This window comes from Mauremys mutica, chromosome 4 (assembly GCF_020497125.1).
Source record: "Mauremys mutica isolate MM-2020 ecotype Southern chromosome 4, ASM2049712v1, whole genome shotgun sequence".
In the NCBI taxonomy this organism is placed as follows: Eukaryota; Metazoa; Chordata; order Testudines; family Geoemydidae; genus Mauremys; species Mauremys mutica.
In genome coordinates this window covers 33,152,158-33,172,995 of record NC_059075.1, presented here as the reverse complement: position 1 = coordinate 33,172,995, position 20,838 = coordinate 33,152,158, and the positions used below count along the sequence as shown (strand labels likewise).

The 20,838-nt window shown below is 41.5% G+C and overlaps 1 protein-coding gene across 8 annotated transcripts in view; it reads left to right on the top strand.

Moving 5' to 3' along the window:
- TTC8 (tetratricopeptide repeat domain 8) overlaps nt 1–10,044 on the top strand; it is a 92,166-nt gene extending 82,122 nt beyond the window's left edge. For all 8 annotated transcript variants that reach the window (XM_045015117.1, XM_045015116.1, XM_045015119.1 and 5 more), the window contains 5 exons: nt 410–549; nt 2,945–3,119; nt 4,286–4,408; nt 7,724–7,807; nt 9,386–10,044. In XM_045015117.1, coding sequence (XP_044871052.1) covers nt 410–549; nt 2,945–3,119; nt 4,286–4,408; nt 7,724–7,807; nt 9,386–9,502 — 639 coding nt within the window. In that variant the 3' untranslated portion in view covers nt 9,503–10,044. The remainder of the gene's footprint in view (nt 1–409; nt 550–2,944; nt 3,120–4,285; nt 4,409–7,723; nt 7,808–9,385) is intronic.
- The last annotated feature ends 10,794 nt before the right edge of the window (nt 10,045–20,838 follow it).

Genomic DNA, 20,838 nt, shown 5'->3' with positions numbered 1-20,838 from the left:
AGGTCTAGTTGTTACAAAAAGCAAAAGTCTATCCTACTTCTCCATCCAAATACCATACATCCAGGTGTATTTTTAGATAAAAAACGATCATTTTAATTGGCACATTCTACTGGAAACAAATGTACTAAATTATTCCATTATTCCAGATTTTAGAGGCTTATACTTGGTGCTCATTTAATTTAGCATACTAGCTCAAGCAAAGCCAACGCATGTCAGTCTGCCTTCACTGGAAAGCACGCTCCCAGCTGCAGTGTAGGCATACCCTTACGTTGCCAGCTCCTTCCCCAGGCCCTGTAAAGCACTGTGTAAGTTTATGGCACTTTATAAGTGTTTAATAGAATGATAAAAAGCAAGATTACTACAGTTTGCAAAATATTTGTTCATTTGTTTTTCTATTTTTGATGTGCAGGAAATGAATAACATCTCCTTAGCTGCAGAATACTACAGAGAAGTCTTAAAACAAGATAACACTCATGTGGAAGCCATTGCATGCATTGGCAGTAACCACTTTTATTCAGACCAACCTGAAATAGCTTTGCGGTTTTACAGGTGTGTGCAAGTAAGATTAATATTGAAGAGAAATATTTTGTAACATTGATAGTGCCAAAGAAAATGCAAGGGTGTAGGATTCAAAAGTGTCTAAGCAAATGGAGAAATATTGCCTACTATATCACCAACATGCCTTGTCTAATATCTTCTATACCTATAATATGGTAATTACACTTAAGCACTTAATATGCAGGATGATTGTTAAAATAAAAGTGCATCAAAATGGTTGAGTACCTGATAAATGAATGAAGAGGGAGCTTAAAAGGACCTGATTTTCAACTTCATTTTGCAGGAGGCACACACCACCGTGAAGGATTAAGCATAGGCAGCGAGTTATATGGGCCCATGCTCCACCAATATGTAGGAATGTGGGCCTGGCTCCATCAATATTTGGGCTTACTGCGCTTTGGGGGTAGGGGGCGCGCTTCAGGGGGACATGAGATCCAGGGTGGCCTGGCACCAGCAGCACTGAGTGACTCAATCTCAACCTGCCCTGCTCCACCCCACCGACTCCCGGCATCGCTCGGGGGAGGAAGCCAGAAGGAGGCGGGGCGGGAGCTTGGAGGAAGGGGGAAATGGGGCAGAGCAGGGATGTGGGGCGGGCTCGGGCTGGGGCCGGGTCACTCGCTGCTGCTGGCACCAGGCGCCCTGCTAATTCCCCAGGCTGCCCTAGACCCCGCATCCCCCAGAAGCACCTCCCCTCCCCCCACCCCCCCAAAAAAGCATTAAAACTGATAAGTTGAATGTCTTGTAGGGAACCTTGGGATATATGGCAAAGACACTCAGACTGAGGGCAAAGCAAAGACTTGTTTTAATAACAGCCAATTAGTAAGGACAGAAAAGCCCCAAACCACATAAACAGTTAGAGTAATACAGTATTAGGGATATCTTTGGTGTCATTCCCTGCATATGCTTATATACTTATACCCTTCCTTGGGGACCTAGCGGTGAGAGACAAAGGACCAGCCTTGCCTCCAGCATGCCAAATAAGTCCGATGGTCCCAGATCTTTAGTGCCCAAAGATTGGTGGTAGATAATGAAGAGCTAAACCATCAATGATGGAAAGCTAGCCCCCACTACAAAGTGGCCTGTCCTATTATAGGGCCTGGGCACTATCACAAATATTAATTCTGATGCTTAGCCTTCCATGTCCAAATCTAACTTTGTCACCCTCATAATATTGGGGTGCAGTTATCCTATAGGTTAACATATTAACGTCAGAAGCAGCAAAGAATCCTGTGGCACCTTATAGACTAACAGATGTTTTGCAGCATGAGCTTTCGTGGGTGAATACCCACTTCTTCAGATCATTTAACCAATTATCACATAGTCACCAATTGCTCAAGCAAGTTTGTAGTTAGACATCTGCCAATGATTCTGTCCTAAAATATCCAAGCCCAGTACCAGTTCAGTGTTCCTGTAGTTGCCTGGTACTGTTATGTACCAACTCCCTCTATTGAGCAAGCTGTTCCCAGTTTCCTAAAATCTAGGGTAACTGTTGGGCCATTTTATCTATGCTATATCACAGGCCTACCATACTTCTGCTAACTTGCTTAAACTGGTGTCTTACAGGATACAGGCCTGTAGATTCCTTGTGTTACTTCTGAGTAAAATAAAAGGCTAAGCTAGCTCTATGGACTACAGCATCTATGCTAGTTCTATGCCACCTGAAGATCTCCCTTAATTATGGTGATCCTCCTGTCATTGGCTATGCTGACTTTAGGTCCAGAATTTGCCTCTGCTCCTGTGCAAAGCAGCTAAATTCATTCTAAGATCTGGTCTTAAGTGTACTTTTCCCTCTAAATCTTATTAAATCAGAACTCTTTTATAAAACACACTTTTTTAAATTTTTGTTAAAAGTTAATGTGCAGCATGTAATATGCCTACTATGTAAATCTGATTAAAGGTTAGATAAGATCTGATTTGACTTTTGCTGAAAGCCCAGGGTTGGGCCAAAATAACAAGTATAAAGAGTGATTATAAAAAGTGATAGCAACAAGTTACAACTTTAAGGTTGGGTGATGAGGGATATATCCAACTCTGAGTTGCACTAAAATCAAATGTAGTGGCACATCTGAAAAGCTAAATTATGAGAGTTTTGATTTACACACACAGCATTTTGCATAGCACTGATTCTACACATAGAAATTGTCTGTGTCCATTGTCTGTGGCTTAGCCTTTCAACACATTTTTGCCAAACAGGATGGTCATTGCCCACGATTAACTGCGGTTTTTACTTTTTAAAATTTACATTTGCTTTGAACTCAATTTATTTTACTTCTTTCAGATCTTATTATTGTTATCCTGTTGGGATGGAGGGAAGATTTCCCATTTAGAAAGAAATTCAGACTTGCAATACATCTAAACCTGTTAAATTATCTTTCTCTTGAACTAGACGTCTCCTGCAGATGGGTGTTTATAACTGCCAGCTATTTAACAATCTGGGCCTCTGTTGCTTCTATGCCCAGCAGTATGATATGACACTGACCTCCCTTGAACGTGCACTTTCTTTGGCTGAAAATGAGGAGGAGGCAGCAGATGTTTGGTACAACTTGGGGCATGTGGCTGTGGTATGAAAAAATTAAAGTTTTTCTGAATAAATATGAGTTTACCGAATGAAAAAAAAAAACCAATAGTGCTGAAGCAAAAGGAATTGGTATGATAGACCCAAAGGCCTGTTGTGAAAAAATTTACAGTATGGAAGTCTGATAGTACAGAATAAAGAACAGCACATATTTAGTTGGGTTGAGGGTTTACTAACAGTTCAAAACAAGAAGAAACCCCAAGAGAGGAATACCTTTCATTCTTCCAGTTTGGCATGTTGTCACATCTTGCTGAAAGACTCTCCAACAGAACCTTGGTGGAACTCGTTCTGTTGCAAACCTATTAGACTAAGATACCAGATTCAAAGTAGTTTCTCCTACAGCTGCTTCCCCTTAGACAGGAAATGTTGGGTTGCTACATGCTATTGGATAACAATTTTTATGGCAATTGAATTAGAGTATCAGAATAGAATTAGACCCTAAAGTAGCAGGTGTTGTGGCTGAGAAGGTAGGTGCATCTCTGTTACAGCTTGCTTTTTAAAACAGAAATACAAATGGTAATTGTCCAATAAAGATATTCAAGTTATCTAATTTAATTTTCTATCATGTTAATAGAGTTCATTGTAAAATTCTCTCATGTGGAGGAGAATATCACATTAATGCATAATCTAGTTTGTATTTCTCTTTAACTACTCGCCTGGAAGTAGACTTCTATACACCATTTAGCTTTCAACAGTGTTCTGTCCTAGGTCAATGGGAATGCTTCCATTGACTTTACTGGAATTAGGATAAGACCCTTAATGCAGACATTTTTACACCCTCAGAAGTTTAAAAGCCATGATGCATATATTTCTTAGTGTTTGGCAGTTTCAAGGTGACCTTGCATTGTATCAGTTTAAATCATATAATTGAAACATTAGCAAATAGCCTCCTGTTCCAGACCAGAGATACTGATATTTGTACTAGAGTAAGAAGCTCCTATATGAGGAGAGGGGGGCAAAAGGCAATTGAGAAAAACTGGAATTGTGTGTAGAGTTTCTGTCAGTGTGTCTTTATTTAAAGTAACAAATTTTTATTTTACAATAGTACATCCAGATGAAAAAACATTCCTTTAAAACAAAAAGCACAACTAAGCAACCTGAAATTTACTGTCAAACTTTTTGATGAGTGAAAAACTCTGTTGATATTTTTAGGGAATAGGTGACCTGAACTTGGCTTACCAGTGTTTCAAGCTGACCCTAGCCAATAATAATGACCATGCAGAAGCTTATAACAACTTGGCTGTGCTGGAGATACGAAGGGGTCACATTGAGCAGGTTGGTGCTAAAACTCTAAAGTTATGTGAGATGCTTGCTTTGAACCTTCTGTGGTTAGCATATTGATTTCAAGGAAATTTCAGTTAAGCGAGAAGCCAGACAGATGGCTTGCTTGTCAGCAAAGTTTAAGTCAGATGCATGTTTTGAGATAGCCTCTGGATTTTCATAGCATGCACCACTAGACTCATATCCTCATAAATCCTTGAGTGGCTGGTTGAAGACAAGCAATGTTTGCAATGCCTTCACAGCATCTGCTGTTGACAGTTATGGCAAACTAGGGTTTTCCGAAGGTAAAATGGTAGCCCAGAAGTAAAAGAGGATAAAAATGCTATGGCCTGAATTAGAGCAAACAATTTATCCCGTAGTCATTGCCTCAATATGCTGAACACCCTGTTGAAATATACTGCTTGACTGAGGTAGGTGAGAGAGTCCATTATCAGGTGCCAAGGGATTTCTTCTACAAAGAGGTGATGAAGAGATTGCTTCATTAAAATTATGGACAGCCAGTAGTATTTATTTATGCATTGTAATCAAAGGCTACCTTGAGATTTTTCCGAGTTAAGCATTCATATTAGAATGTGACCATTGGCTTAAATAAATAATAATGTTCCATGCTAAGGCATTGGGAAATGATATAGAAAAATTACAATAGACAAGAATATGCCACTACCCTGGGCATAAGGGGAACCCTGAACATAACTGGATAGCAGCATTTTTTTCACGTTGTACATGAGTGTTCATAATAAGGAAAAAAGGCAGTACACCATATTGGAGCACGTTTTGTACAGAAACAGAATGCCTTCCTGTAAGGCTTTCTTTGCAATGCACCCTAAGTCAGTGAGAGCTTGGGGCAAATAGTTGCCCAACTTAGATATATGTGCAACATGCTATGGTACCCCGAAGTGTAGCTAAATATAGATGATGTGCATGTTGGAATAATCTCTATATTACAATAATTTGTAACACTTACCCTCCTTTGTCCTATGACTGCAGAGGCATTAAATGCCCTCTTCATCTTGAATTATCTTGCAATGTATTAACGCCTTATGTTTAATCTGTTCTACCTTGTATTTAGCTGTGACACTGATTACCTCTCTCAGACCTGAAGAAGAGCTCTGTGTAACTTAAAAGCTTGTCTCTCTCACCAACAGAATTTGGTCCAATTAAAAAAAAATACTACCTCACCCACCTTGTCTCTGTTAGAATAAACACATTTTACTACTTTTTCATGTAAATCACATGAAAGTCAAACCTACATTGGTTGGAACGTCAATCAAAATAGGCCGTCAGTAAGAACTGAATCTTTTCATTTGGTTGATTTATATATTACATACACACACCAGAATAATATACAGTACTTTTATGTAAATCTGTTCCGAAGGAGCAAGTCATTTATAGAGCTAACTTTATACAAGTATCCTAGCAATCACCATGGTAACATTTAACATACTCTCATGCTGATCTTTGCTGTGACAGATGAAGTTCAGTTTTACTTCGTTTCCCATTCAGTCAACCTACATAAATTTATATCCCAGATGGAGCCTTAGTCCAATTATACTGAGAGAGGTGGGTACTGCTTATAATTAAGGCTGGATAAGCATTTCCAGCCTAATCCCCTGTTTTCAGTTGCTTGTAACTTTAATTTTCAAGTTGGCATTTTTCAATTTAATACCTATGTATAACATGCAGTACTGTACATCCAGGCCAAACATTTTCCATTAATTTAGTTAATACTTTGTGTAAGAATAACAGTGAAGACTTGCTAACATACATAACCTATGGAAGTTTGCAGCTGTTAAATACTTAACTCTTTAATCCCCTGAACTCTACCTAAAGAAAATTAATCCAACGATTGAAAAGAAAAAGTACAGTATGTGTGCGGACAAAATTTAAATGAATAGCAAAGATAAATTGCTCAAAACTATTCAGGACCTTTTATGAAAAATACATTATTTCAAGTATAAAAATAAAAGACTCAAATATAATAAATTTATCTAGGATAGTAGAATAAATTGACAGTATTTGAGAAACAAGTTATTCCACAATTTGACTGTATTGTAATGCATACTCAAAAGCCCAACTTGGGAGTTAAACCTTAATGTTAATAGCCTTTTTTTCCCAAAATAGCAGAAAACCTATTTTATGGAGATGATTGTTAGAGTACATTTTATTTGAAATGTCCACAAAGTTCCTATTAAAAAATGGAAAATATTCACAAGAACTTACTTTTGTATTGCATTCATTTCATCTTCCGTATATTAATTCAGTTTATATATAATGTATGTGTACACACACGTTATTTTTCACTAGTTTACTACTATAGTAACCTATCACTTAAAAGGATAACTTCTGATGGCTATTGAGCAGCCTGTTCAATATTTAGTGGGATACTTTCAAACCTGACAACCTCAAAAATTCCAAACAGTTTGTTTTAAAAATCCACACACCCAAACTTTTCATGCAAGTAGGGGTTTGTTGTTTTGTTTGTTTTTGAAATCAGCAGCTCTCAAAAAGTGTGAAAAACGTCAGCTATTTAGGCTAAGCAAATCAGAATGCTGGATCATTTGAGAGTATGGATGCTTACATGCACCTCTCACCATCTTTCAGCTCTTCCTGTCCGATCTGTTCTTGTGAGCCTGCAGGGGACAGCGAGTGATGAGAATTCTGCTTGCCAAGCACTGCAGAGAGCAGAACTCTTGTCAATTTCATTCCCTGGCCAGCTCACTGGAACAATGCTTCAGGAAAAATGCAGGGGGAATAGCATAATATCAGATACGTGTTCATTTGTATTTCATCCAGCTCAGGATTCTGGAATTTTAGGGGAGCTAATAGCAAAGTAAGTGAAAAGAAAACCATAAAACTCCCAATAAAAACAATACACACTGGGACATCTTAAACCTGAAAAATATCATTTTCAAGAGATCAGATTTTAGGTTTTCAAGGACACTTAATACTCCAGAGCATTAGGCAGTGTTTTAATAGACAGTAGCTCCAACTCCAGTAGAAATTTAGATCAGTTTCTCAAAGTTTCCCCTTTTTTTTGAAGAATATGTTCTATTTGGTATTTAGTACTAAATTGCCTATTTAAAGCTCCCACTCTGCCTTGTTAACACAGGCAAGATTCCCATTAATTTCAGTGCTATTAAATTGTAATTATGCCTTTCTACAGTAGTTAATATTGCTCATGTGTATTTTAAGACTTATGGGACAATCCAAGATGATGTCCTCAAAGAACAGATAACACATTTTCTCCTCATTCTCTCTCCCCACCACCATACACATGTTTCAGTATAGTCTTGTTTTTAATCTATGTAGGCAAGAGCATTGCTGCAGACTGCTTCATCTTTAGCACCTCATATGTATGAGCCCCATTTCAATTTTGCAGCACTCTCCGACCAGGTAACGTACTGTTTTCTTCTTCTGTCATCTGAAAGCTCAACAAGTTTTTGTTTGCATGTAACAAGTTTTCAGATATGTGAATGAAAAAATACAAGTGTCTACCCTTTAGATTAAACATGTATGTCTACACTGTAATGCACAGGGATTGGAATTCAAACACCACCAATCAAATTTCTTTTGAGAATAAAAGTGTCTACTTTGAAGACCTTTAGCTATGTAGTAGTTCCTTGGATTTGCATACATTTACTAAACTATAGAATTTTCACTTCATTTGTGGTCTGTATAGTTATTGGATCATTTCCTTTATTAAGAAATCATAATAGGATGCTATTTAACAGTGAAAAGAATGTTAAAATTGTTTATGCCATAATTTTACCTGATACTGGAATATAATATTTTTCAACTTTAATGCCTTTGACTTTTTGCTTTTTATTAACTTCTATCATAAGAGACACTTCAGTTATTGAATTGGTAATTTCTCTTTTGTTCACTTAGTTTGAAAGAAAAATGCAGAAGAGCTATCTGATCTATATTGAAAATAAGGGTGACATTTGTTAGAGTATGTGTAGGAAACTAGTTTTGAATCAAGTGCTGTAGATAAGACGAGCTAACTTGAGAAAATTTTCTTAAACTCATGCCCATTATCTATTACAATTTCATTGGTAATAAAGAGTAGCATCTACAGGTCTTGAAATGCTTAGCAAGTACAAATTGCTCTTTGCCTCTGCCTTCACCTTGAAGAAGATTTAGATGCAAGTCTATGCTATGTGGGTAGCCCACTAACACTAAAGAGCTATGTGCATGCATCAAGGTGAGAATAACCCACTAATTCTTAAACATACCCTCTCCATTGTAAAGCACAAGATTTAAAGTGTAAAAATGATTTGCCATATTTACTGATGAAGGACTGTATCCTGGTCTCTACATGTGGCCTATTTACATAGGCTGTGCACAGGGGAACTTTACAGGAGTTAGGGCAGACCAGCTGTGTATGCAGCCTGCTAATGTAACCCCTACACTCAATGTAATACCCTGGTATATAAGTAGTGACAGCCTTTCTAGCCAGGACCCCAGCCTACCTAGTCTCAGATCCTCCCTCTAAAGGTCTTTCTGATGAGGTCATCACAGTGCTGTGAGGGGGGCGGATAGCTCAGTGGTTTGAGCATTGGCCTGCTAAACCCAGGGTTGTGAATGTACAATCCTTGAGGGGGCCACTTAGGGATCTGGGGCAAAAATCAGTACTTGGCCCTGCTAGTGAAGGCAGGGGGCTGGACTCAATGACCTTTCAAGGTCCCTTCCAGTTCTAGGAGATTGGTATATCTCCAATTATTATTATTTATTTTTATGGTTCACAGGTTACATAGAGGTCTCCTGCAGCACCTTGTGCTTTTCTATCCAAAGCCCTCACTTGTACTAGAGGTTTTAGGCATATATCAAACTTATTTGTTCAGTCTTGGGACCAGTTTACTTGGACACTTGTGGAGGAAGTGTCATGGCATCAGAAAGTGTGCTGCTCAGAGTACATGTAATAAATAGTGCACTGTTTGTGACTAGAGTGTTTGTGTATGTGTCTTGCAGGTTGGAGATCTCCAGAGGAGTTTTATAGCTGCTCAGAAGTCAAAGGAAGCATTTCCAGGTCATGTTGATACACAACAGCTCATCAAACAGTTAAAACAGCACTTCGCCATGCTTTGATACCATATTTCTGTCATGTAAAATAGTTCAAATGATTTTACAGAGATACTATAAAATACATTTTACAAAATAATAGCTGAGAATCAAATAGGAACAAACCCTCCTTATTAAAAGGCCTGTGTTTGGTTTGGGTAGCAGGAAAAGTTTAAAAAATTCTGAACTGACTTGTAACATAATATGCAAGACATTTTTTACATTTGGCTAGAACAACATTGTAATTATTTCTGAGTAAAGAATAAGATATTGCAACTCTGATAATAGTGTCAGACAATTCTCCATTTAATATTCAGGAAGCATTTAAAAGATTTTTTCCTGACTTTTTGGCAAGTTTTTAATGTTCTTCTTTGACAGTGCAGCATTGAGGCAAAAAGGTTTCATGTCTGTCTTTCAAGCATGGCTTTTGATACTGTACATTCTTACTGATTAGTTTGTGTATTAAGTTCTTATGAGTACAGTTTATGAATAAATTCCTTGTTATATGAAGCAAAATTATATATTTTCCTTTATATTCTGTTGATATAAAATAAATTGTTTTATTTGTTTCCATTGTTGTATTATTACTATTGCTTCCAGTTTCTCTTATACTTATTTTCAAGAAAGAAAGGATTTTGAGAAATCCAGTAGAATTGGCATTAATAGCATAATATGCATGCTTCTGTCTCACTAACAGAACAAAGTCCAAGGATTAGGTCCATAGTAATGTATTAAGAGGACAGATTCTAGAGTATCAGATTCACAAGGAGGACTGTAGCGGGGTGAGCACCCACTCCAGCCCTGGAGGGGTTGGAAAAGCCTTGCAGAGGGCTGGGGCTGGGTAAGGTAAAACCCTGGCTGATTGGGGGAAGTGGCTGCAGCTGGGGCCATGCCCCAAACTGAGCAGCAGAGCCTTATAAGGTGGCCAGGGAAGCCAGAAGAAACAGTCTCTCTCTGAATGGAGAGGGAGACTGGCTGCTGGGGAACTCACCCAGGGGACTTAGAGTGAGGCAGGGCTGGGGAAAGGCCTTAGGAGCTGGGAAGCCCTAGGCCAGCAACTCCCCAGGCTGCAGAGCCTAGTTCTAGGCCCACCTAGCTATTGAGCTTGCAGAAGGGTGGCCTGGGGGTGGGTTAAGGCAGTCAGTCCAGACCCCTTTGCCTATGATGAGTGGCTGATACTGCAGTCTGCCCCAGTGAACGGGGGGTAGATGGAGACTGGGCAGTAGCCAAAACTGAGGCAAAGTGGGGATAGTGGGTTGGGGGTTCCCCAGGGAGGGAAGACCCAGATTGGTGGGGGACTGCCAGGGGGCAGCACCCCAGTTAAAAGGGCACCGGGATCTGGGGGGAAGTGCCAAGAGGACAGGTGAATCACCAGCCTGCAGAGGGCGCTCCTGGCTGGAAGTGAGCTAATTCCCAGGGACAACCAGCAGGAGGCGCCGCAGGGGTGAGTCTGCATGTCTACAAGGACAGAGGTGCTTAATTGCTACTTTAGGGACCTAATCCAATATTTAGGTGCCACTGGCCATCACAAACCCCCTAACCCTGTAGGTGTCCATAGTCCCTAGGCACTTAAGTTTCCACTGTTAAAGTCTCCAAAGCACCAAACAGGTGCACAGTAGCCTCAAATCCTGACACCAGCCTGCAGCTCAGCATCTAACTTGCACCCAAATCCCAGTGGGATTCTTAGCCCTGGTCTACACTACGAGTTTAGGTTGAATTTAGCAGCGTTAGATCAATTTAACCCTGCACCTGTCCACATAATGAAGCCATTTTTGTCAACTTAAAGGGCTGTTAAAATCAATTTCTGTACTCCTCCCCTTCAATAAGTTCTGAAGTGCAGTGTGACCTGGTACTTCCCTCCTCCACCACCCCTCCCGGGCTACCTTGGCAGTTATCCCCCTTTTTGTGTGATGAATAAAGAAAGAATGCATGATTTTGAAACAGTAATGACTTTATTGCCTCTGCAAACAGTGATCAAAGGGAGGAGGGTGGTTGGTTTACAGGGAAGTAGAGTGAACCAAAGAGGCGGGTTTTCATCAAGGAGAAAAACTGAACTGTCACACCGTAGCCTGGCTAGTCATGAAACTGGTTTTCAAGACTTCTCTGATGCACAGCGTGCCCTGCTGTGCTCTTCTAATTGCCCTGGTGTCTGGCTGCGCATAATCAGCAGCCAAGCTATTTGCCTCAGCCTCCCACCCTGCCATAAACATCTCCCCCTTACTCTCACAGATATTGTGAAGTACACAGCAAGCGGCAATAACAATTAGAATATTGGTTTCGCTGAGGTCTAACCACGTCAGTAAACTGTGCCAGCACACTTTTAAACATCCAAATGCACATTCTATCACCATTCTGCACTTGCTCAGTCTATAGTTCACCAGCTGCTTACTACTGTCCAGGGCATTAAGGGGTAGGCTGGGTCCCCAGGATAACTATAGGCATTTCAATGTCCCCAACAATTATTTTCTGGTCTAGGAAGTAAGTCCCTTCTTGCAGCTGTTCAAACAGACCAGAGTTCCTGAAGATGTGAGCATCATGTACCTTTCCCGGCCATCCCACATTGATGTAGGTGAAATGTCTGTTGTGATCCACCAGTGCTTGCAGCACCATTGAAAAGTACCCCTTGTGGTTTACATACTGGCTGCCAAGGCAGTCCGGTCCCAAGATAGACAGAACGCATATCCCTATCGCCCCACCACAGTTAGGGAATCCCATTGCAGCACAGCCATCCACTATGATCTGCACATTTCCCAGAGTCACTACCCTTGATAGCAGCAGCTCAGCGATTGCATTGACTACTTGGATCACAGCAGCCCCCACAGTAGATTTACCCACTCCAAATTGATTCCCGACTGACCAGTAGCTGTCTGGCATTGCAAGCTTCCAGAGGGCTATCACTACTTGCTTCTCAACTGTGAGGGCTGCTCTCATCTTGGTATTCTTGCACTTCAGGGCAGGAGAAAGCACGTCAAAGCTCCATAAAAGTGCCCTTACGCATGCGAAAGTTTCACAGCCACTGGGAATCATCCCAGACCTGCAACACTATGTGGTCCCACCAGTCTGTGCTCATTTCCTGGGCCCAGAATCAGCATTCCATTGCATGAACCTGCCCCATTACCACCATGATGTCCAAATTGCCTGGGCCCATGCTTTGAGAGAAGTCTGTGTCCATGTCCTCATCACTATGGTGATCACGCTGTTGTTGCCTCCTTTTGCAGGTTCTGGTTCTGCACATACTGCAGGATAATGCACAAGTTGTTTACAATGCTCACAACAGCAGTGGTGAGCTGAGCGAGCTCCATGCTTGCCATGGTACGGCATCTGCAGGAGACCAGAGTTGCAGCAGAAGCGACGGATGACAACAGATGCCATGAGAATAGATATTTATACCAAACGACAAGAGGACCTGCAAGGTGGATTCATGGCACCAGGAGAGCAGAGTTGCAGCAGAAGTGGTGGAGGATGACAGCACCACGCACATTTCCCCGAGGAAGAACATATGTTCCCAGGAGCCCATGACAGATAACATAGAGAAATTCGCTATCAAGACATGAGCAGGAGAGCAGAGTTGCAGCGGAAGTGGTGGTTGGACGATGACAATTAGCAGTCCTACTGCACCGTCTGCTGAAAGCAGTATGGCATCTGCACAGAAAAAAGGCATGAAACGATTGTCTTTCATGGTACCCAAAGCCACCCGCAACAATGTGTTTGGCCCATCAGGCATTGGGAGCTCAACCCAGAATTCCAACGGGCAGCAGAGACTGTGGGAACTGTGGGATCTGGTCACCCTACACTCTCCTGGCCAAGGGGAAACCCTCTTCTTTACCTCAGGCAGAGTGGGGAAATGGAACCCAGATCTCCCACCTGGGTGAGTGTCCTTACCACAGAGCTTAAAAATAATGACACCATCTCCTCCTCAGTTTTTCCCTGAGAAAGGGCTGACCTGGCTTCGGTGCCTAACTCCAGGAGAGTGTTCACACCGGTGAATACAAAGTGGAGATAAGCACCTAACTCCCTTTGCAGGGGGACTTAAGCCACTCCCCTCTCCTCTGCATTTCCTGTTGGCTAGCCTAGGCAGGCTGGCTTTTGTGAATCCCATTCTTAGGCACCTCTCTCTCCCTACGTATTGTATGGAGAGCTGAGGTGCCCAACTCAGGGTCATGAATAATTTTGGTGACACGGCCCCTAGAAGTTAGACGCTGCTATGCTGAGTGTTGCAGCACCTAGACCCTCTTGCGAATTCCACCTTAATTAGGGTGGCTAGAATATTTGTTAAAGGCATTAGGTCATTTTTATATGAAAAAAGACATGTATCAATATGATGATCTTTCTTTTCTCTGCATTTTATAGTAGTTCTGTTGATCTACTTCCCATCTGCCACCATTTTTTTTTTAAATCACATGCAGAATTGAAGGATCCTCTACTGCAATAATTTCGCGGGGGGGGGAGGCAATTACTGAAAATGTCAGGAACAATTTGGTAGTTTTCATCCATTTTCCCTTCTGTATTTACTGTTTTATAGAAGTAAAAGTCTGACAATAGTGACCAATTCCTCTGATATAGTCTACTTCTGTCCTCGTGAATGATTCCCCCCCCCCTCCATACAGCTCAATTGGGAGTTTTGATTTAAGAGGGAGAATCTGACCTACATTATTTCAGTTTCCCAGCTTTTTCAGAAAGATTGATATGGCAAAACCTTAGTTTGTTTAAAAAAGCCTTACAGAAAATACTTCAAGAGTTCCCGCTCCCCACCCAAACCTCTCAGTTTGTTTCCATCACTCAGAAAACACCACTTCGGAAGTAACTAGCAGCTCGCTATTGCCATGGAACTTAAGCCCACCAAACAACCTATTTTGATTCTGGTTGTGATGCTGGAAGCCCAGGTGCTGTCTCATGCCTAGGTCTCCATACCTCAATGGGACACTGAAATACATAGCTGAAATCAGTTTGGCTCACCTGTGTTGTTAAAATAGGTATTAGAATTATAAGGATCTGTTTGAGTTGCCGCATGCATTAATCTCACCGATAACCTATGCATCCCATATTGTAAGGTAATATTTGAACGATTGTGTTGTAAGCCTTTGACTGTGTAAATCACCAGAAAGTAGAGGCACATTAACTGGTCCAAAGTGCTGATCTGTAACAAAAGGTGTCACATCCTGCCCAACAGGCAAGCGTCATCGACACCAGATAGTCTTTTGTTTTCTGTGGTCCCCAAATAGTCTTTTGTTATTTTGCCCTCCCCACCATGAAGAGGAATCATGCAAGTGGATTCCGCCCATCAGCTGAATTTGCAGCTCAGAGCACAAGGAAGGAGAGGGATAACAACCCCTAGCAAGAAAGAACAGTATCTCTATGCTGCTTGGACTCTGGGGGGGTGAGAGGGACAGGTTTACTAAGCATAAGCAAGAGATCCCCAGTACTTAGTCTGGGTTTGCCCTAAAGGACATATAGGGTTTGCTTATTATAGAAGCTTCTATTACTTTTTGAAACTTAAGATTGTACTTCATTTGTGCACGTTTACCTGCTTTAATCTTGTAAGTAACTCTTGCCTCCTTTTCCAACTTAATAAATCTTTCTACGCTTTATTATAGAATTGACTACAAGCATTGTCATTGGTGAGAGATCTAAAGTGCAATTCACATGGGGTAAGGGACTGAGTTTGGGATTGGGAGTGGTCATACTATCTGGAGTGGCTCATGACTGTGAGTGCTTCCCTCAGGGCAGACTGTCAAAAGCAGGGCACACACCCCAAACTGGTGGTATGTTCTATAATTAGATTTCACTAAATGAGTAACAAATGTGAATGCCTAAAGTACTACAATAGTCTTATAATGGAGTCTCAGACATTCCCCTTAGGCACTCCAGTCTATCTTGCCACCCAGGCAAGCTGAACTATGTGATATAGTCATTTAAAAAAAATGTCCAGGTTACACCCAGTTACACCCAGTCCCAAGAGACCAGTCATTCACCCAAGCTCAATTTGCATCATCAATCACACAAAGACAACACGGATATCCAAGTCTGTAGTAAACTAACTAAAGGTTTATTAGCTAGGAAAGAGAAATGAGAGTTATTGAGAGGTTAAAAAGGTGTACACACACACACACACCAGTCTATAATTCCCAATTGTCACAGAAATGTAGTAATCTGCCAGTTTCCCAAAACTCTCTCAGGGCTACTCAGAATAACTCTGGGGATCTCAGTCTTCTCGTTCAGCTATTCTGCTCTGTTAGAATCCAGACAGTCCAGAGATGAGGAACTTTTCCTTGTGTCCACACTTATTGCTTCTTCTCACAGAAAACAAACTGACAGGATCACTACCCATGTGGTCTCTTTGATGGTGGCGGGGAGGTAGGGGAGGCAGAAGTGACTGCGTTTAGAGTCTGATCATAACACACAATGAACACTTGCCTTCAAATGTGAAGGCATTAGCACTTTCCTGTTAAAGTTCTTCATTTGCATTGTACAAGGTTTCTTTCATTTGATGGGTTATTTCGTTACAGAGGTATATACAATTTAAATGTATGTTCTAACAGGATACAGATTAGTGCAAACAATGCATGCAGCATCCCATTAGTTTTCATGAAGTTTAAACACCAAGTACATTCTTATATATTTAACAATCCCTTTGATCTATACTAATACACAAGTGAATTGGCCTGGCTTCCAGCTGTGAGAGTTTGTCAATTCTCAGCTGACATCTAGACTTTGACCAGAGCTGGCACTTGGTTTACCAGTGTCACAGGAGTAACCTGAATATTGCTGTGATTCTGGTGTAAGGGACCATCTATCATAAAGGTATGCTCCTGGGGGTGGTAAGATAGATCGGAGTACTCAAGGGGACTCTCTGCGACTCCAGACACTGTAACAGCCTAAATATGAAGAGTTTACCCTTGATAATTGGTTATCACAACCAATTTGGGGTTTGTGCCCTGTTTCCAAACATTCTACTCATGCTCTGGAATCACTTCAGAGATTTTACATTGGTCTTTATGAAAATGAGAATCACACCAAACCTATTGTGCCTGTCTCATTAATGAGCCTGCTTAATATTGTGTAAATATGTTTAAAGTGCTATTGGAGTGCAGTTCTCTGAAAAGTGACTCAGCAAATGGGCAGATTAGTTTGTCTCAGCAACTACTAGATTAAATCTGTCCCATTTGCAAGTAAAAATGGGAGTTTTTTTTTTTTTAACTGCAGACCCCTTCTGAAATCTGAAAGGCAGATTCACATTAATCAAAGGCTTCTCTAAACCTTAATCATCAGTTTGGTTGATGCATAAATCAAAATAGAATCCATATCCCTCAGCCATAGCTCTTTTGGGTTTGTGCAGCTAACAGGAGTAAGAAAGTAGAAGTTTAATTTCTTCTGTAAAGTCAGGATGTAGATTGGTTTAGTGAGAAAATGCCATTTTTGTAGTCCCCCTGTTTAAGTTCAGGCACTAATGAAACGTTAGAATTCTGATAGCAATGAGCCTCATTCTTAAGTGATCCAATTGTGATTTTACTATTATATCTTACATGATCCTCTCTCAGGGCCATATCACGCCTTCACTTTCTAACTAGGGGTCTCCCATCCACTTCACTTTTTAAGCAGAATTCCTCAGTGATGACATGGCAGAGCCCTCAGGCAGTCTCAGAAAAACAGGAGTTCACATGCATCTAATGAGCTACACTATCTAGGTCACAATATCCCTTTGCTCTCATATTGGGACGATTTCCTGTGTTAGCTAACACTAAGTAATTTGCACTACCTGCAAACCTGATTTTTTTTTTAAATTGACCAATTAAGAACATTCAAACACATTAAGGTCTTTCCGCTCCCCTGTTTACAAGGTTATTTTGGTTCCAGAGAAACAGCAAACATACTCAGGAGCACTTGTCTTACCTTCCCCCTCCCTCTCTCATTAGAGACCTGGATCTTCAGTTTTAGCTTTGCTGCTGCTGCTGCTGTAGTAAATGGTCAGTTCTCCCCTCAAGAGTCAGGGGAAATGACATGTGAGGCCCCTTGCACAGCAGTGTGTGGATGACGTAAGTGATTAGCAACAAAACAATAAAACTGACACAAAGTGTTGTGAAATGCACAAACTGAACAACTGAAAATAAATCTTTTTTTTTCCTTCTCCTTTTTCTAGTAATCTTAGGGGGGTTACCTGCAAAATAGTAGGTACAACATTTTCAATTGGAAAAAATGTTTTTTTCCAGACAATCCCAATTTATGGCAAAGTTAAGAAAATCTGAAATCTTTTTGCACCTAAGAAGCTAAATAAGATTCCACTTTCTGCTGGGAAGAGAGAGGCTGTAACAAAGTACAAATCTGATCCTCCACAATTATTGTACTTTTCAGTCCACAACACTGAATTAAGGAGACAGGTTCAGATTCCTTGCCAATCTTTTCTTTTACCAGTTGGTAACACACTTCATATTACTGGGACATTTTAAATATTTCCTTAATTTAAGGTGTTTTAAGGACTATATAATATTAGTTACTATTGGAAATGGGATGGAGACTGATTATTGTACTTCAATTGTATATTGATGTCCAGTTAGCTTAATAGTCCATCTTTGGTACTTATATGACCTAACATACTTATAGTGACTGCTACATCTGAGTTTATATACTTGAACAATTCTTTAGACAGGTATTATTTACTTAAAATAATATGGCTGAGTCTAATTTGTTCCTTTATTTATTGTGGGAAGATCAACTATGGACAGTACAATTAAATTTACATGGATGCCCAAGTATACACAGTAATTAAAGGCAATGTAAACAGGCTTCTGAATAAAAGTTCTAAACAGAGATTTAAACCTTTTAGCTTCCTAATGTGCAGAATTTGGAAGCCACTCCAAATATATCTTGCATACTCCATTCAGGTTTGTTTGTTTGCCCAAAAGTCAGTAGCTATTTGCTTTGCGACCTTTTGATGCCCCAAAGCAAGGATATTCCAATATTTGCTCATGACTAACACACTACTAATTAGATCAAATGTGGTAATGAGAATGCAGCACCACACTGAAAACAGCAGATGAATGAGCCAGGCTGTAAGTCACAGAGGAACATTTCAATTTTTTTTAAAATCTTAGACAAATTGGCCAGCCCTGGGGCAAAACAACCTTCAGTTAATTTAGAATGACTTAACATAACACAATGCATCAGAAACTGTATCAGTCTCTGCAGGAAAATCAAGTTAGGACAGTATGACCTTAATAGTGTAAGCAGCATTTCTGTAACATAGTAATTGTTTTATCTCTAGTCTGTAGCCCCACCTGTATCCAGCCAGCATTATCCAGCTATGCTGGAAGGAGGACAGGAGATACTGGATGTGGTTTAATTAAGCCACAACTTTATTCTTAAATGTCTGGGAGTACCCAGCAGATAAAAGTCGACAGTGCAGGTAATTCAATAATCATTTCAATATATACCCGGGGGCTTCTATCAGCCCTCCCCCTTACCCGTCCTGGTCCCCAGCCAATCCACTGCTGGAACCTCACCATCTAAGTTCCCTGTAGGCTGCATGGCCATGCAGCAGTCCACTAAGCACCATGCAGGCACTCAGGGAACCCACCTGGTTGGGACTTGCTGCAGCCAGGAAAGGGGCGCCCCTTCCCCAACCCAACCCCACCCAGACCTGCCATGGCCAGGAAATGGGTGCCCCTCCCCCATCCCCAACCCAGCCCCAGACCTACCATGGCCAGGGGATGGGCACGCCTTCCCCATCCCCAACCCAGCCCCAGATTTATCACAGCCAGATGAGGGGCGCCCCTCCCCCGGCCCAAACCCACCCCGGACTTGCCGCAGCCGGATGAGCGGTGCCTCGACCCGAACCCAGCCCCAGATCTGCCGCGGTCAGGGGATGGGCACCCCTCCCACAGCCTCAACCCCAGAGCTGCCATGGTAGAGAGAGGCACCTCTCCCCCCCAGCCAAGGTGCTACTAGAGGGAGTCCTCTCTCCCTGCCATAGCCTCGGAGCAGCCGGCACTCCAAACCCCCTCATCCTCAGCCCCACCCCAGAGCCTGCACCCCCCCCACCCCAACCCTCTGCCCTAGCCCTGAGCCCCTCATCCCTGTCCCCACTCCAGAGCCCGCACCCTCATCCGGAGCTGTCATAAACAGATAGTTAAGGGTTAAGGTCTCTTTTACCTGTAAAGGGTTAACAAGCTCAGTAACCTGATGAACACCTGACCAGAGGACCAATCAAGGGACAAGATAATTTCAAATCTCTGTGGAGGGAAGTCTTTGTCTGTGTTCTTTGTTGGGTCTTTGTTCTCTCTTTGGATCTAAGAGAGGCCAGACATATCTCCAAGTTCTTCTGAAGTATTTTCTACTATCCAGTATAGTGAGTATTAGAAAGGCGGATTAGTCTTATAATTAATTTCTGCATTTGCAATTGTGTGTTTGCTGGAGAAATATCTTTATTTCTGTTTGCTGTTACTTTGATTATTCTGAGAAAGGAGGGGGGGAAAGCCTCTCCAGGTTTATAAGTCAGACCCTGTAACTTTTTTCATCCTGGTGTTACAGAGATAGTGTACTTTCTTTCTTTTAATAAAATCCTTTTCTTTTTAAAAACTGATTGATTTCTTCCCTTGGTTGGATTTTCAGGGGAAGGGGAGGGGGGAATAGTGAATCCCTCTTTGTTTTGATTCAAGGAGTTGAATCAAGATCTCTCTCCCAAGGACTAGGGGAGGGGGAAGAAGGTGGGGGGAACTGATTATTTCCCTTTGTGTTAAGATCCCAGGAAGCTGGGATCTGTGTTCCCCAGGGAAAGTTTGGGGGAACAGGGAGTGTACTAGACACTGGAATCTCTAGTTGGTGGCAGCTTTACCAGATCTAAACTAGGATTTAAGTTTAGAGGAGCCCATGCAGGTCCCCATCTTGTGGACGCTAAAGTTCGAAGTGGGGAATAAACCTATGACAGGAGCCCTCATACCCTGCATCCCAGCCCTCTGCCCACACTCCAAACCCCTCAGCCCCACTCCCACAACATGAATTTTGTTATGTCCACGAATAAGGAGGTGATGTGTGACACATCACCTCCATATTGGTGCACGTAAAAAATAATTCTGCATGTGTGGGAAAAATTAGAGGGAATGCTGCTTACCATCCCCTCCGAATGAGAGTTAAGGGGAGGCACTATAAAGTAGGGGGGACAGGCTTCCTGCCATACCAGTCATAGAAGCCCCAAACCTCCCCATCTCTTTTCCTTTAAAGAATACCACCTTTAAATCCCTAACCAATCCATTTTATCTATATCCCTTCTCTCCGGAGTACTTCCACTGGACATCAGCCCCTGCAACATTATAGCCTAACTTCCATTTCACATTCACCCCAACTAAGCTGCCCCATCAACTCCCTGTGGG